We start from the raw sequence: 15,958 nt of genomic DNA on the forward strand, positions 1-15,958 counted from the left end.
TGTATATCCTCTGGGATGTTACTTAGTGTGGAACATGTCTCTCGGGCCAATCTACTTACATGTTTTAGTTTTGTTACATATGTACATTTTTAAACAGATGAATACTAGAAAATTCTTATTGCTAAAAGCCAAATCTACCTGAAATGTGTATGTTGCTGTACCATCTACCCATGTAAATAAAACTTTGTAAATGAGACGGAGTCATTTACTGGAGATGTCAACATCTACCGAAGGGTACCCAGTGGTGTGAGCAGGATCTGCTTATGATAGGTTCAAATCCCTGCTTGATCCTGATTCCTATTTCCATTTATATTTTACCCAACTAGTTTGTAAGATTTCAAAAAAAAATGTTTGTTAGAACTGTGTTCCATTATGCTTGTTGTAAGAGGCCACTAACGGGATCGGGTGGTCAGGCTCATTAACTTGGTTGATGAATGTCATCATATCCCAATTGTGTAGATCATGCAATGATGTCAAGCACTGGATTGTCTGGTCCAGACTCGATTATCTACAGACCCCCATCATACCGCTGGAATATTGCTGAGGGCAGTGTTAAACAACAAACAAACCAAATATCCTTGTTTAAGAAGTTAGGTCACCAGTACATGTTTCTTGAAAGTGCTGGCAATGATGGAAACAGGTGGTCAGAGTCTGACTTAATTGATTCAGTCATACTAGATATGACTTGTGTGATGCTTGCAGGAAAGCAGGTAAATATTTGTTCAAATGTTTACTGTGTGACTTTGCTGGTGACATGATGGTCGAATAAGATGTTTGTCAGATTCTGGGTTAGAAGAAACCCATGCTCATTGTGAGAGTCGACTAACAGGATCGGTTATAAGATCCCATAATCATGTATTCGAAACCCAAATTTGAACTGACAATGCTTCTTGGTTTGTCAAGACCATACCTCCCCACTGTCAGCTTTCCTTGTGGACATCTTTGCTGATGCTCGAAAGATGACAGAGCTCGTTATGTGAGGTGTGAATGTTCCCAGTCTAGCTCGACAACAAAACATCTTTCGATCATCCTTAAGCCTCAGTCACACAGACAATGCGACTGCGATGCAACCTCCTGGCGACCAAACTATTTGACAATCGCAATGAGGTTTCAAGGGTCTCTGAAAGGTTTCACTGAGGTCGCCACAAGGTTTCAGAGCGGTTGCAAAACCCATCGGTCGCAACCAGGCTTTTGAACATGCATAAAAGACTAGCTGCGACCGATTTGGTCGCTCGGAGGTTTCATTGGTCTCCCTAGAGTTCCCCAAGTGGTGTTATTCTAATCGCAGATTGGTTTCTACTGTGCGGCGATCGGTTTCGTCTACACAAGGGTGTTGACTCTTTGCAACCTAGTGGCAACCTATCGGTGATTGATCAGTGATGAGGCTGTGATCCACCGGTGATCCACCGGCGCTTCATCGGTGACTGGTTGTCGATCGGTTGCAAAGTGGTTTCCAAGCATGCGTCGACCGTTGGGTTTGCAACATGTCACCGTTTTGTCATAAGTACTCAGAGAGTTCACATCAGTTATTTCCTCACTATGATCCGAAAAGGCAGGAAAATAAAAGAACCAGAAATTGTAGAAGATACAATAGAGACAACTGCTGTGGTGCACAGGTCTGCCACAATGGAGCCAGAGCCAACAGCATCTCAACAAAAGAAGAGGCAGATATCTGATGAGGAGATTGAGCCAGATATGCCCGATGTTGACAGGACATTCTGAGGTAGCCCACGAAATCACCACGACTTTCTCTGTCCAACTCTGCCATCAGATTCTCATAGTCTCAGCCAATACTGATTTCGCCTTTTCCTTCTCATTCTTCTGTACATCATGATCAGCAACTGCAGCATTTTTATGTATTCTTTGCAGACGGAGCAACTGCAACTGTTCTGCTGTTAACATCTGGACAACTTGCAAAGAAATTATTTGATTCAGAAAAAAACACCCTTTTTATACGCATTCTATTTTGATCGGTGATAAATCGACAACTGGCCTCCGATCGGTCTCAACCGGTTGCAAACATTTCGCTGTATCTGCGGTGAACAGTTGCAGATCAATCACTGACAAGTTGCAATACCTATCGCTGATTGATTGGCGATCATACGCTAATTCCAAATATGTGCAGAAGTAGTTGCCCCGGTCTCAACGATCGCCAGTTGTCGCAAAGGAAACCATCAATATTAGATCATACCCCCATTCGAATATACGTCGCGACATGGTCCGAATCAAACCCCCAATGACATTTTGAGGAAGTCTTCTGGTCGAGTTCGGCTAATGTAATTTCTTTCTTCCTTTGTTGGTTACCGCCGCACTCAGCAATATTCAAGTTATAACGGCGGTCTGTCAATAATCGAGTCTGGGCCAGACAATCCAGTGATTGATATCAAGTGCATCGATCCAAGCAATTGGGACACGATGACATGTATCAACCAAGTCAGCTAGTATGACCACTCGATCCCAATCTCATAAAAATCAGATCTTAGTTCTCGCTGTCGCTAAACATTGATCTGAGGACATCCCATTACGGGTCACGTCAGAACGACCTTTCATCTGACCAATCAAGGCGTCGCTTACCAGATCATGAAAGTGACAGTCGGAATGTGTTTTCTAATCATGCAACCTCGAAAACGTTAACACGGGGTATTCCGAACGATAGTTACGTCTCTTACGACTGATTCCGTCAAAATAATCGTCTCATTCGTGACCAACTCGTGTTATTCAGGGACAAGCCGAATAGCGACTCGTGCCCCACCCATGGCCATTTTTGCGACCGGGTTCCGTCTTAGCGCTAAGGGGCATACCTAAAACAATTGTCAACTCGTTGCGTAATGGTTCACATATATATCGCCATATATATTTCAGATGCAATTTAAAGCATATCTGGACATGCGGAAATATACATTATAATTGAACACATTTAACTGTGCCTTGGATCTGATTTTAATGAGATTGACCTGATCCCGTCAGTCGCCTCTTAAGACACGCATCGGTTGCTGAAGACCAATTCTAACCCGAATCTTCACGGATGTAGTGGGTAGTGTTGTCGTCGGCGTGCACGTCTTCCGATCACGTCCCAGACGGGCTCTATGGGGGAACGATCAGACCTCGTGGCTGGCCATCGCATTCTGATGAGGTTTTGCTGCTGGGGGTAGTCAGTTGTGAAACGTGCACGGTGGACACAAGCGTTATCGTCTTGAAAGACGCATGACGCACTATGCAGTGGCGTTCTGTCAGTCATGGTGATCCCGCCCCTTATCATCATTACAAACCCATACCCAATCTGTCATGTTGTCATACGTCGGCGTTTGCATGACGTTCGTGACAACGCCTCCAAAAAACTTCACGCCTGTCCAGAAACCTGGACTCATCTGAAAACATTACACATACCATCTAGCTCTAAACACCTTGGCGTCAGGCTGGTATTTGTCGACTTGGTAACGGTGATACAACACGTGGTCACCGACCATGCCTATTAGCTTGCCAATAGCTTAAACCTAGTGGGTTGGCTCAAGTGCGCAACGATTTGAATAGCAGGTTGGGATCGACTTAATAAAACCTGGTTTCGGATTAATCGAAGATGGACTGTTATTAACGGGGCCGAACATTAACAGTTTGTGTCTGCAGAAACCTGTTTCAAAGTCTGCAAATCACAGACTGAGACACATAGCGCTCAGACGTGATCACGTTGTAAACGACGTATTCCTAATCTGATAAAAAATACTGCATTAAATCAAGAGTAGATGGGCTTCGTGTTACTGAGTACAAAGAAAACAAACAATACCAATGGCTGAGAGCGATTGACAACCTTTCACTGAAGTGTCAAAATCACACCCCACCCCCACCCCCACCCCCACCCCCACCCCCACACCCCAACACCCACACCCCACCCCAACACCCACACACCCCAACCAACCCCAATATCAAATGATTGGTCCCTTTGCAACAAATGCTTGAAAGGGTCATATTGGCGTCCGTCGTTTATTTGTTACAAGTGACAGTGGTAAGTGCTACAAGTTAACCAAGATTTCCTTTTATATTCTATAGTTGATGGTACTACTATAAAAATCGCTACATTAACCCTTCAAACAGATCTATGATGTTTATTTGTGTCCTGGTGTTGTCATGGCAGCGGTCGACTGAACAATAGGTTGCAGCTGCACGCCACGGACACCCTCTCCCAGTAGAGCCGATATGTCCACACACCCTGGATACACCCGGCTCGTCTCAGTACTTGGGTGTGCGTGAACAATCTGCGACACCCGAGGTGAGCCACGACCTCTTCACGCGCACGTGGACGACGTCGTAGAAAGCACCTGTCGCACGCGCAATCTGCCTGAACAAGTTCTCGTGGAATACGATCCGGGTCATATTCCAGAATATAGTACGATGGGCACAGATTGCCGCCATGTTTTCGAATCGCCTTCCGGGCGTCGGAGCACTTCCGGTAACCGCCGAAGAAGGATATGAACTTTTTGCTGAATGGGTAGATGTAGCCGTTCTTTCTTTTCATGATGGTTTGCATTCGTGGGAGGTTGAGGAAAGTGGGATGGAGGTACTCAGCGTACAGGTTCGGTATGTCCTGGCGGAGCTTCTCGATGTCTGGTTCGGTGCAGTACCCGGTGCCGGAATGGCCGTTCAGGACGTCGCAGGTGACGAAACAGGAGCTGATGATGAGGGTCACTACTAGGATGTACATACCTGTTGAAAAACAAAGGTCTGGTTGCTAATACTTGGTACTAATGTAAGAATGGCAGTCTTTAGATTTAAAGTAATCTTTAATAGCCTTAAAGTTGAAACAGAACCGTTTGCGTCAGCTGTAACGACTCTCACCCTCAGTAGTGACGGTGGGACACGACTCTCACCCCCATTAGTGACGCTGGGACACGACTCTCACCCCCAGTAGTGACCCTGGGACACTACTCTCACCCCCAGTAGTGACACTGGGACACGACTCTCACCCCCAGTAGTGACGCTGGGACACGACTCTCACCCCCAGTAATGACGCTGGGGCACGACTCTCACCCCCAGTAGTGACGCTGGGACACGTATCTCACCCCCAGTAGTGACGCTGGGACACGACTCTCACCCCCAGTAGTGACGCTGGGACACGACTCTCACCCCCAGTAGTGACGCTGGGACACGTATCTCACCCCCAGTAGTGACGCTGGGACACGACTCTCACCCCCAGTAGTGACGCTAGGACACGTATCTCATCCCCAGTAGTGACGCTGGGACACGACTCTCACCCCCAGTAGTGACGCTGGGGCACGACTCTCACCCCCAGTAGAGATGCTGGGACACGACTCTTATCCCCAGTAGTGACGCTGGGACACGACTCTCACCCCCAGTAGTGACGCTGGGACACGACTCTCACCCCCAGTAGTGACGCTGGGACACGACTCTCACCCCCAGTAGTGACGCTGGGATACGTATCTCACCCCCAGTAGTGACGCTGGGACACGACTCTCACCCCCAGTAGTGACGCTAGGACACGTATCTCATCCCCAGTAGTGACGCTGGGACACGACTCTCACCCCCAGTAGTGACGCTGGGACACGACTCTCACCCCCAGTAGTGACGCTGGGACACGACTCTTATCCCCAGTAGTGACGCTGGGACACGACTCTCACCCCCAGTAGTGACGCTGGGACACGACTCACCCCCAGTAGTGACGCTGGGACACGACTGTCACCCCCAGTAGTGACGCTGGGATACGTATCTCACCCCCAGTAGTGACGCTGGGACACGACTCTCAACCCCAGTAGTGACGCTGGGACACGACTCTCACCCCCAGTAGTGACGCTGGGACACGACTCTCACCCTCAGTAGTGACGCTGGGACACGACTCTCACCCCCAGTATTGACGCTGGGACACGACTCTCAACCCCAGTAGTGACGCTGGGGCACGACTCTCACCCCCAGTAGTGACGCTGGGGCACGACTCTCACCCCCAGTAGTGACGCTTGGACACGACTCTCACCCCCAGTAGTGACGCTGGGGCACGACTCTCACCCCCAGTAGTGACGCTGGGACACGACTCTCTGTCTGCCGCAAAAGCAGGTCTTAGGAGACGAAATTGGCGCTATTTCAGTGATGACAGCGTGTTACCTGGCTGACTGCGTGCCATCGTAGCCCGACGGCGTCATCTGCCTGTTTTTCCTGGCCAAGGCTCCAGTGCACACGTTAGGTGACTGCGGCGAAACTTAATTTGCGAGTCATGGCTCTGTTGCTGACAGGGCTTCAAAGAAAAACAGCCAAAGTCCCACATTTCAGGAAAAAGCCAAAATGATACCAAATGTTGTCCAGTTAAAACACCCTCGCTAACGCAGGACGTTCACGTCATAACAAACTATTGTATATATTGTAGATACTAAACTCGACTCTCCTTTTACAGTTTCAAAGCCCGGGTGTCTTCACGTGGTATTGTTTTTGGTTTCTGAATGTAAGGGTTCTAGATGAAGACGGCGTGAGTGAGTAAGGTTATACGCTGCCTCCAGCAATATAACGACGGTGTTGCGCTGAGAAACTTAAACTAATAATGAGGGCGATTATGGGTTTCCAAGCCACCATAGGCGTTTGACACCCCCAATGAATACACGGCACAGTGAGTGAGTACGGGTTTAAGCCGATTTGGGCAATATCACGGCGAGGGACTCGAGAATTGGGCTTCACACATTTTACCCATGTGGGGAATCGAACCCGGGTGACGAGCGAACGCTTTAACCACTAGGCTATCATGGAATAATCGATCTTTTTTGAACAAAATAAAAACGGATGCAATTTTTACAAGGTTAGGGACTAAACTGTAAATGTATTCTCCCCGGCGACTTAAACGCAAGAACTTTGAGTATACCTATATACATTTTAGATGATAGCTCGGACTATCTGCCTGTCGACCCTGACTTTGCATCACCTGTTTTTGACCGTCCTCGCGATTGATGTGATCCACGCGATAATACTTATGGAATATATACAATTGACATCTGCAAGATATTTGAAATTCACATAGTCAATGAGAAATTTACATCTGACATTCCGAGGAACTTTACGTTTATCTCGCCATATGGTTGCAGCATCGTCGACTGTTTTATTGTATCGTGTGAATTCTCCTTTATCCTTGTTGATATGGCAGTACTCTCTCGGGCAGGATCGTATGATATGCCACGTATGTGTTCGATCAGTGACGTGTGTACTTGTAAGCAAGTCGAACCATCACGTGCCTCTTGTACATGTACAAAAGTATAAACTCATCAGTTAATGAAAATTTGAATATTTACAACAGGTTTTATCGTTGACAAAATACTTTAGCCTTCATGAATTTGTCACACTACTCATTATTTTGCCTTGTCAATGTGGAACTGACGTAAAAATGACGTCAACAGCTTGTGTACGGGCTAGACACTTACGATAAAGGGAGACAATTTAGGGGGAGGTAGGTAACTCTTGTGTGACAATAGTTCCGTCAAAGTGTTAGAAAACTTCAGTCTTTCACACTGAAGTATACTACACACAAAAATTATGGGAACACCAAAATATTCTGTTATAAAAAGGAACAGTTAATGACATGTGATCGTCAATAGCGAGTGTGTCCTCCACGTTGATTGATGCATTCGGTGCATCTTCGCCTCATGGATCTTGCAAGGGTGCGAAGGGTAGCCTGCGGAATCGCCTGCCATTCCATTTGGGGCCACTGAACCAGAACCTGAAGAGCTGGTGCAACTCCATGATTGTCCCCGACACGTCGTCCCAGAACATCCCAAAGATGCTCAATTGGAGCCAAATCCGGTGAATATACTGGCCACTGCATCACAGTCACATTGTTCTGTTGCAGGAAGTCTCTAACGACTCTAGCCCGATGTGGTCTGGGATTGTCATCTTGCAGGATTGCTCCTGGACCAATGTTGTGCAACTGTGGTAGGACAAGAGGGCGCAAAATCTCATCACAATACCTCACTCCATTCAAATTGCCTTGAACAAGATAGAGAGGTGTTCGGTGATGCAAACTGAAGCCTCCCCATACCACCACACAGCCACCACCAAACCTGTTTTTTTCTCGTACTGTGGCATCATCATAACGTTCTCCAGGACGTCTCATAACCCTTACCCTTCCATCATTATGCTCAAGGCAGAAACGGGACTCGTCAGTGAAGAGAACTCTGGACCATTGTTGATTATCCCATCTCAAATGTGCCCTGGCCAGGCAAGTCTTGCAGCTCGGTGATGAGGACGTACAGCTGGACGACGTGACCTTAAATGAGCAGCTCTGAGGCGGTTCCTGATGGTCGATACGCTTACGTTGGTGTGTGTTGCTTGTCGGAGTTGCAGTCTCAAAGCACTGGCTGTTGGGAACCGGTTCCGAAGGGCTTGCAGCACAACGTATCGGTCATCTGCCCTAGATGTTACACTGGGTCTACCAGAACGCGGTCTGTCCTGCACTCTCCCTGTTGTCTGGAACCGTTCCCTCAGTCTGTGAATGACAGGCGGTGACACTTGAAGACGACAGGCAACATTCCTTATGGATGCACCATCTTGTAGCCACGCTATGGCCCTACTCCTGTCGTGAATGCTTAACGGTCTTCGCTGGGGCATGTTTAAGGAAATGTATAACTTCACAGTGTCTGAAGCTTCTTTATAAAGAAAGGTTGCCACCAACTGCATGGGAATTATGACGTGCACTATTTTGTTGTGTTTTGGCGTTTGAATCTGACCTGGCGAGGGAGTCTTTCTGCACCCAAGTTTTTTCCTGTTTTAGCATTTAATCAATTTGACCAAAAAATGAGGCACTTGCAAAAATGCACGACTCAACACGTCATTTAAAGTGCCCTCTGTGCACACAAAAAGTTGCATTTACTTAAGTTCATAAATGACCAAGCCACGTTAAGTTTTATACATTTCTATGAAATTTAGGGGTGTTCCCATAATTTGTGTGTGTAGTGTATATAATAAGAAATGATTACGCATATGAGTCTACTTTACTTATCTCTGAAACACAGGCTCGTTTTCGGCCAAATTGCTCCACAATTGATACCATGTTTACAAGGGCAGGGACGGGTCCAAATTTACTCCAATGAAACAATGCATGCATAATCAAAACTAACTGCAAACATAAGCGATGGTTATTGTTATTATACTTAAACATTAGTCCTGTGGATATCCGGGTCCTTCTCGTGATCTATCCGACCCCAAGTTACCCGTCCCAGCCCTTTATAAATTCTTTGCTCGCAATCTCTATGCACTAAATATTTATGCAAACCGGGAGGTCGTTTCTTCTGCGCATTCATTGACTTTAAAAAAGTCTCTGATTATGTTGATAAGAAAAATATATTCTTTCTTCTTCTAAGGAAAGGCCGTCATGGTAAATTGCGTATATGCACCGATGTTAAGGCGTGTGTAGAAACAGTATCTGGCAAAACTCCATATTTTGCAGCCAGTGCCGGTGTCACGCAGGGTGTATACTTACCAAGCAGGTTGTCTCCTCAACCACTACACGCCATTACCACTACATGCCCAAAAATAGTCATATAGATGGAATATTGCTGAGTGCGGCGTTAAACAACAAACAAACATGCCAAAATCACTACACTTAGTTAAAACAACAAAAGCAAATTGCCCAACGGTGCAGTTGACTGGTCCAGGAGTAGGGATTAGATGCAGATGAGCAATCTGAGGGAGATTACAGCTGAGAAGGGTGCACTCATGTTAACAAGAAGTTGGTTTGTTCAAACGAGTATGTTCATATGGTAACAACTTAATATAAAATTATTTAGACTCAAACTGAGCGTAAAAGAAAGAACACCGACTTTGTTTTTTATGTAATTGAAAATTGAATAACTGTTGATAAATTTGATTAATCCGTGGCTGGGTCATTTTGTGTTAAAGAATATTCTGAAAACTGGGGTAGATAAAAGTGACAAAACCGTTTCCATATTCATAAGAAATCTCTGCGAATTCAACTATATCATGAGCACGTGTTTATGAACCACTCTCAAAAAGGGATGAGATCTGGTGTTCGCGAAAAAGTGAGCGTTACATAGGGAATGTAATAATTAGAATGTGTTTTCTTATCATGCAACCTCGAAAAAATTCACACGGGGTGTTCCGAACGACAGTTATGGGCTATATGTCTATCTCTCGCTTCAATAGGGTACATATTTGAAACGGAAGAGACTTTCTACAGCCCGTTGGAAGTACTGCCATACAATATCGACATACAATATACGAGACATTCAACAATTTGTTTTGTTCAGTTTTCAAATTATAATTTTCAAAAGGTTTCCCGGAATGGAAGTCGCCAGTTTGAAACAAGCGCCGTAAAGCTCGAGAAAGGAATGGCTTATGTACACTTCTTCTTAGAAAATTTCAGTTTCAAGAACATGCGGTGTTTGTCTGATTTAGTGGAGTCTGTTTCTCATAGAAATGAATTTGCAACCGAATGATCCCTACCCATCTTCCCAAGGCAAAGAGGTTAACTGACTATAAAAGTCCAGTTTCCACCCTTGCTGAACTAGGCTGGAATTATGGAGTTACATTTTGGCTGGACTAACGAGTCTATGCATAGTCCAATCAAATTCGCGCACCGAAATCAAAATCCGGTTCGTAAACTCTCGTGCAAATGTCGGTCGATTGCAGGATTTGCAAAGCATGTGCACCGCCAACTCGTTGTCAGCAGATATTTTCCCAAATCTTATCATGTTTTTAATCAAGGTGCTCACGTGATTTGATGCATTTCGCGATGTAAGATCCGTTTTATCACAATATAGATCTTGATTATCTATCAGATCGTTTTGACTGGGCGCCACCATTTTGTGTGATGCAAACGCAAGTAATACAAGAGGTGGAATCTGATTGGTCCATAGGAGAGGCTTAGAAGGGACAAAACTGGTAATAGCGACTAGTGACGCTACGATCGAGCCCAGTAATTCCAGCCTAGTTCGGCAAGGGTAGAAACTGGACTTTTATAGTCAGTTAACTCTCTTGCCTCGGGAAGATGGATCCCTACCAGGTTTGAAATGTAAATTTATGCCGAAAATTGCCAATTTATTTATTTTCAAGGATAACATGTCTAAGCCACCTATTAGCAGTTGTGTATTATGCGAATTATTTAAACGTTTCTTTGAAAGTTTTAAACCAAATTGTATTTTAGAAAATAAAACCACGTGAAAGTATGCTTTGTGTGCTGACTAAGGGCCGGCACGGTTCATTTTGTTGATATAATATCTCTTACGTAAGATATTTCATTTGAAAATCAAACATATGATTAAATCAAGTGATGGGTAGAGTGGTTTGCTCCTCAGTTCGGTTCTCAGGCACGCCACCGAACGTACCGCAACTACTAAACACTTCCCATACTCCGCACATCGATGTTACGGACCTACCGAGGGCATAGCTAATACTGAAATAAAACCTTATACACAGACTGGTTCCATGCTGTATATGCACTGGGTCACGTTTATGATGCGAGTATTCTTTAAGAACGCCCAATGAATCATGTTTTAGCTCTGTTGCATAACGCTCTAGAATGCTTTTCATTTAAAAAGATACATAGATCTGACCTTGGACGTTAAAATACACTGTTGAATAGTGGTATTTTCTATCATGTCAAAATTTTATTCCATTTCTAAGTTTAAGAAGCACCAGAAGATGTCGTTATCTTAGTTATTACTGACTAAACACCGCGTGTCCTAGGATATGGGCATCATAGAAATTCGGTGCGAGGGTGATATTTTAATAGAAAATGTCCCCGAAAATGCTGTAAACACAATTTGTCCTCAGTCTTGCACACTCTAAACTCCCTCACCGATCCTCCTGCATGTGCTCATTACAAATGTGATGTGGTTCCCACTCCTCTCCGCTCTACTCCAATCCGCTCCACTTCACCCGTCTATACTTCACCCCTCTCCACTCCACCCCTCTCCACTTCACTCCTCTATACTTCACCCCTCTCCACTCCACCCCTCTCCACTTTGCCCATAAGAATTCAAAACAGTCCGCCCTCTATCGTGCAGTACAGCTGACGTTAGATAAAAACGTTGTGTTTTCATGCATAGTTCCAGGTTACGAGTTGACTGTGTCGTTTTGAACTCCCCAAATGGGTGTTTATATTATCTAGGCGGTGGAATTTGAGTTGTCATAAATAAAACGATTTTTTTCATACATAAGGACGAATTGTTAGGCAGGATATTCTATTGTATACGTTGATAATGGTGTCGGTTCATATGGTCGTGGAGTCGCGTTCAAGTCGGCCTTGACTGCTGTCCTACCTTTTGTGTTGCAAGCTGTTGGTTACAGAAACGCGCGTACCGAATAAAAGAACTCTATACACAGTTATCTGAGAGCCTCACCAGGATATCTAGATTCTTGTTGTTTGTTTGCAATGAAAAACTTAACATGACCTCATTCTTATCCTTTCGCAACTCGGCTACTTGCAATACAATCAAATATATCCCAGACTAGTTAAAAGATAGTTCACTGCACATTTCAACATCGTTCATGTATTATGTAGACTTTTTTCGAGAAAATACGAAATTTGCGGATAAAGTCAAAACATAATTGTCCACAGCATCGACCACAGCTACGATGCATTGTTTTGTACTGTATAGTTGTACGACATGACAACTACGTGGCCCACAGAGGCCGAAAAAAACCTGGACATTCCTCAAGCGGTCGAAGCGCTGAGACTGTCGTCAATGTTAAAGAATGGGAGTTACGATCGTCTTAGCGCTACGGCAGCTTTGACGAACGGACCCTGGACTGTGATTGTAAGGTCAATTTAGTACTGTAGATCACTGTAGTGATGAAAGCATGTTTATTAATCTTTGATATTCGATTGCTGTGGCACAAGTGCAGATTTTAGGTTAATGGGGTGCATTGTGACAAGTTTGTCACTTAATGAATTAGTTATTGGGTTGTTACACGTTTATCTATAAACCCGATCGCCAATATAACAACTACACTGTATAAATATCCAGTACATAACCTGGACCACCAAATGTTCTCAACCACGTCAACCATCGAGTCAGGGAGCATCGGGGCGACGTCAACATCATAGCAGGACTTGAGCGAATTTACAAATCTGCCTTATTGAGATCGCAAGTTACCAAATGGCTGACTATTATTAGTACAAAATAATAAGAAAAATAACCATCAAAACACCTATTTATGTGTATGTTAACACCAGTATGATTAAACCACTTGATTAGTACATACATGCAAGTTTTAAATGTTAGGGAAGATCTTCTTGTAAGAATACCAAATGATAATTTCAAAAGACATAGTATCAGACTGTTGTCGATGTGTAACCTCATTAGTCTTTAATTTCTCATCTGAGAAAATACTGTAAGCAAGAATAAAAGTGATAACTCCTCCAAATACCTCTTCAAACTATTTCCTGTGGGATCACAGTTGACCAGATTTTGTGATACAATATAACAAGTAGTGTAACCGACAAATACTTCTTTACCTGCAAGTTAACACCGACATTGTTTAACCCTTTGATTAGCACATACTTGCAAGCTGTTAATATTAGAGAGTATCTTCTATTAAGCATAACAAATCATACTTTCAGCAGACATTGTTTAGACTGTTGCCATTGTGTAACCTTATTAGTCTTTAAATTCTCAATTTAGAAAATAGTGTGAGCAAATATAACAAGTGATAACTCCAACCTTTACATCTTTATACTATTTTCCAATGAAATTATTGATCTAATAATATGAAGACCGTTACTTTTCAGGGAAAGTGACTTTACATCTCAGACAAGCTTGCTTTAGTCTGCGTCCTCCTGCGAAACATTTTTACAATTGTTGTAGCTAAAACACTTTGTATATGCGGGTTATTCATATCAAGAACTTAAGTTTATCTACATCATGTACGGTCGCGTTGGCCAGATTTGCTTTTTCGAGCAGTAAGATTCTAAAATCAGAATAAAAGGGGCATTTTAAAAGGAAGTGCATTTCGTCTTCGACACATGAATGGTGACAGAGTTTACAGACTCCATTTTGCAGCGGTACAGATGGCCTACATATTCTACCGGTCTCTATTTCTAGAGGGAGAGTTCCACAGCGAAACTTAGCCAGGATGTATCCTTCTGTGTGATCTTGGCATTATCTTGTTTACATAGGTTTCGGTTGTCAGGTATGTCTTGAAAATCCTATACGTCCGTAACTTGTTTCCATTACTCTGTCCACTATCACCATGGAGACTTGTAAGCCACTTTTCTTTGTCAAGTTGTAACAGCTCTGATTTGACACAGTTGAATTCCAATTCGTTCATGTTGTGTATATCCTGAATATTCAAGTTCAGTCTTTGAAGCAGAGTAATCACTGTGTTTGCCCATCCTTTCCTGTATCCAAGAGACCAAGCTAGGACAACTCTGGGCGTTCTACCACACCACAAGTTAACCTCAGTTCAATCGACAACAGGATATGTGGTGATATTAAACCTTACGCGGGCCCCATAAAACCACAAATGCCCCGGATGATACGGCTATAATCTACTTTTTTCTGTTTCAAAGACGCGGCATTGTGTTATGGGCCAGCTATTTGTCGCCTTGATGGCCTGTCCAAGTTTGTACACAGTGTTATCAGAGGTGTCATTCTGTCAAACAAGATGGAAAACACACGTCTCCTTTCAACTACATGAGCTACTGAAATTGAAAAATATTCCACGTACCTGTATTCGTTTCCCACCGAAATAATTGGGCAACAGTCACAACTTCCTGGTCTAAAAATACCTTCGAAGGCCAACTCAACGTGTGCCTATCAATGCTTCACAAAGTGCATTGAACTGACAATACTTTAACATGTCTTTTCATAACCAGACTATAAACAGTGATGCATTTTCTTAGGTGACAACGCAGTTTCTTTGGTACCCCCTACATTGATCATAGTCATGTGATGAGCAGGTGGGCGTATCTTTGCCGTGTCTGGTAATTGTACCCTCAAAATGCGATCGTTATAGAAACCCCTTTGTGTTTGATAGGTGTAGAAGCAAACAACAGTGAGTGAGTGAGTGAGTTGGGTTTAACGCTGGTTGGTCCAGTTTTTCACTTCAATCTCTCAGTGTGTGGTGAAAGACAGTCTGTGGTGATTAGGACTGCCTGGCGCTCTGACACCGCGCCCACTCAACACGCCGTAGACCTGGGTTCGATTCCTGATATGGTTGAAGCCGATTTCTGGAGACCTCCGCTGTGAGATAGCTGGAGTGTTGCTAAAACAGCGTAAAACCCGACGTTTTCTTTCCGGGCGGGCAGTGGAAGATGTACGACAGAAAGGTGTAACCCTCGAGAATGGGCACAGTGCTGACAGATTGTGGAAAATAACTGCGGTGAAAATAGCTCGGATCCTCCTCCAGATCCTGATAAGACTAAGGGACGTAACTCATCGTGAATATCAAATCACCGTCACACACATATACGCACGCACATACGCACGCACGCTAGCACGCTAGCACGCACACACACACATAATCCAAACATAAAATTTGCTTGTGAACAAAATCGCATGAATTGAATGCAAACCATTGGTCATGACTTTTATGGCAAACAGCCATGGAGCGTCAGGGATGACCAGTGAATGTTGACAACGATGGTGCCCCGATGGATCCCGACAACAGTCTGACGTCGTCTTACTGAGCGTCCTACTTGCAGCCGATTGGACCCGGAGCCAGTCCTCTTGCAGAGCTGCCAACCGAAGGACCAGATTGTCTTCGAGACGCTGACATACACGTTCCAGTCTTATCAGTCACTACTTTGTGAGCGTTCTCTGATGGTGTGGATCGTTGATCAAGTCTTAAATCACCAGTTTCCCTGATCCATGTTTAGTTATATAACGGCGACTCTGACATAGAAGGAGACCCATGAAGATCCGGGGTAAAATAGGTCTTCAGCAACCCATGCTTGCCGTAAAAATCGACTATGCTTGTCGTAAGAGGCGACTAACGGGATATCGGGTGGTCTGGC

General features: G+C 44.4%; 1 protein-coding gene across 1 annotated transcript; it reads right to left on the bottom strand.

Moving 5' to 3' along the window:
• Window positions 1–3,964: 3,964 nt before the first annotated feature.
• On the bottom strand, window positions 3,965–14,804 carry LOC139462105 (uncharacterized). The gene is made up of 2 exons (XM_071243608.1): window positions 14,671–14,804; window positions 3,965–4,698 (listed from the first exon to the last, which is right to left on the bottom strand). Exon 2 carries the CDS (start codon window positions 4,694–4,696, stop codon window positions 4,121–4,123), a length of 576 nt encoding a protein of 191 aa, XP_071099709.1. The 5' UTR covers window positions 4,697–4,698; window positions 14,671–14,804; the 3' UTR covers window positions 3,965–4,120.
• Between the last annotated feature and the right edge of the window lie 1,154 nt (window positions 14,805–15,958).

This window comes from Haliotis cracherodii, unplaced genomic scaffold (assembly GCF_022045235.1).
Source record: "Haliotis cracherodii isolate W230 unplaced genomic scaffold, xgHalCrac1.p SCAF_15, whole genome shotgun sequence".
Classification (NCBI taxonomy): domain Eukaryota; kingdom Metazoa; phylum Mollusca; class Gastropoda; order Lepetellida; family Haliotidae; genus Haliotis; species Haliotis cracherodii.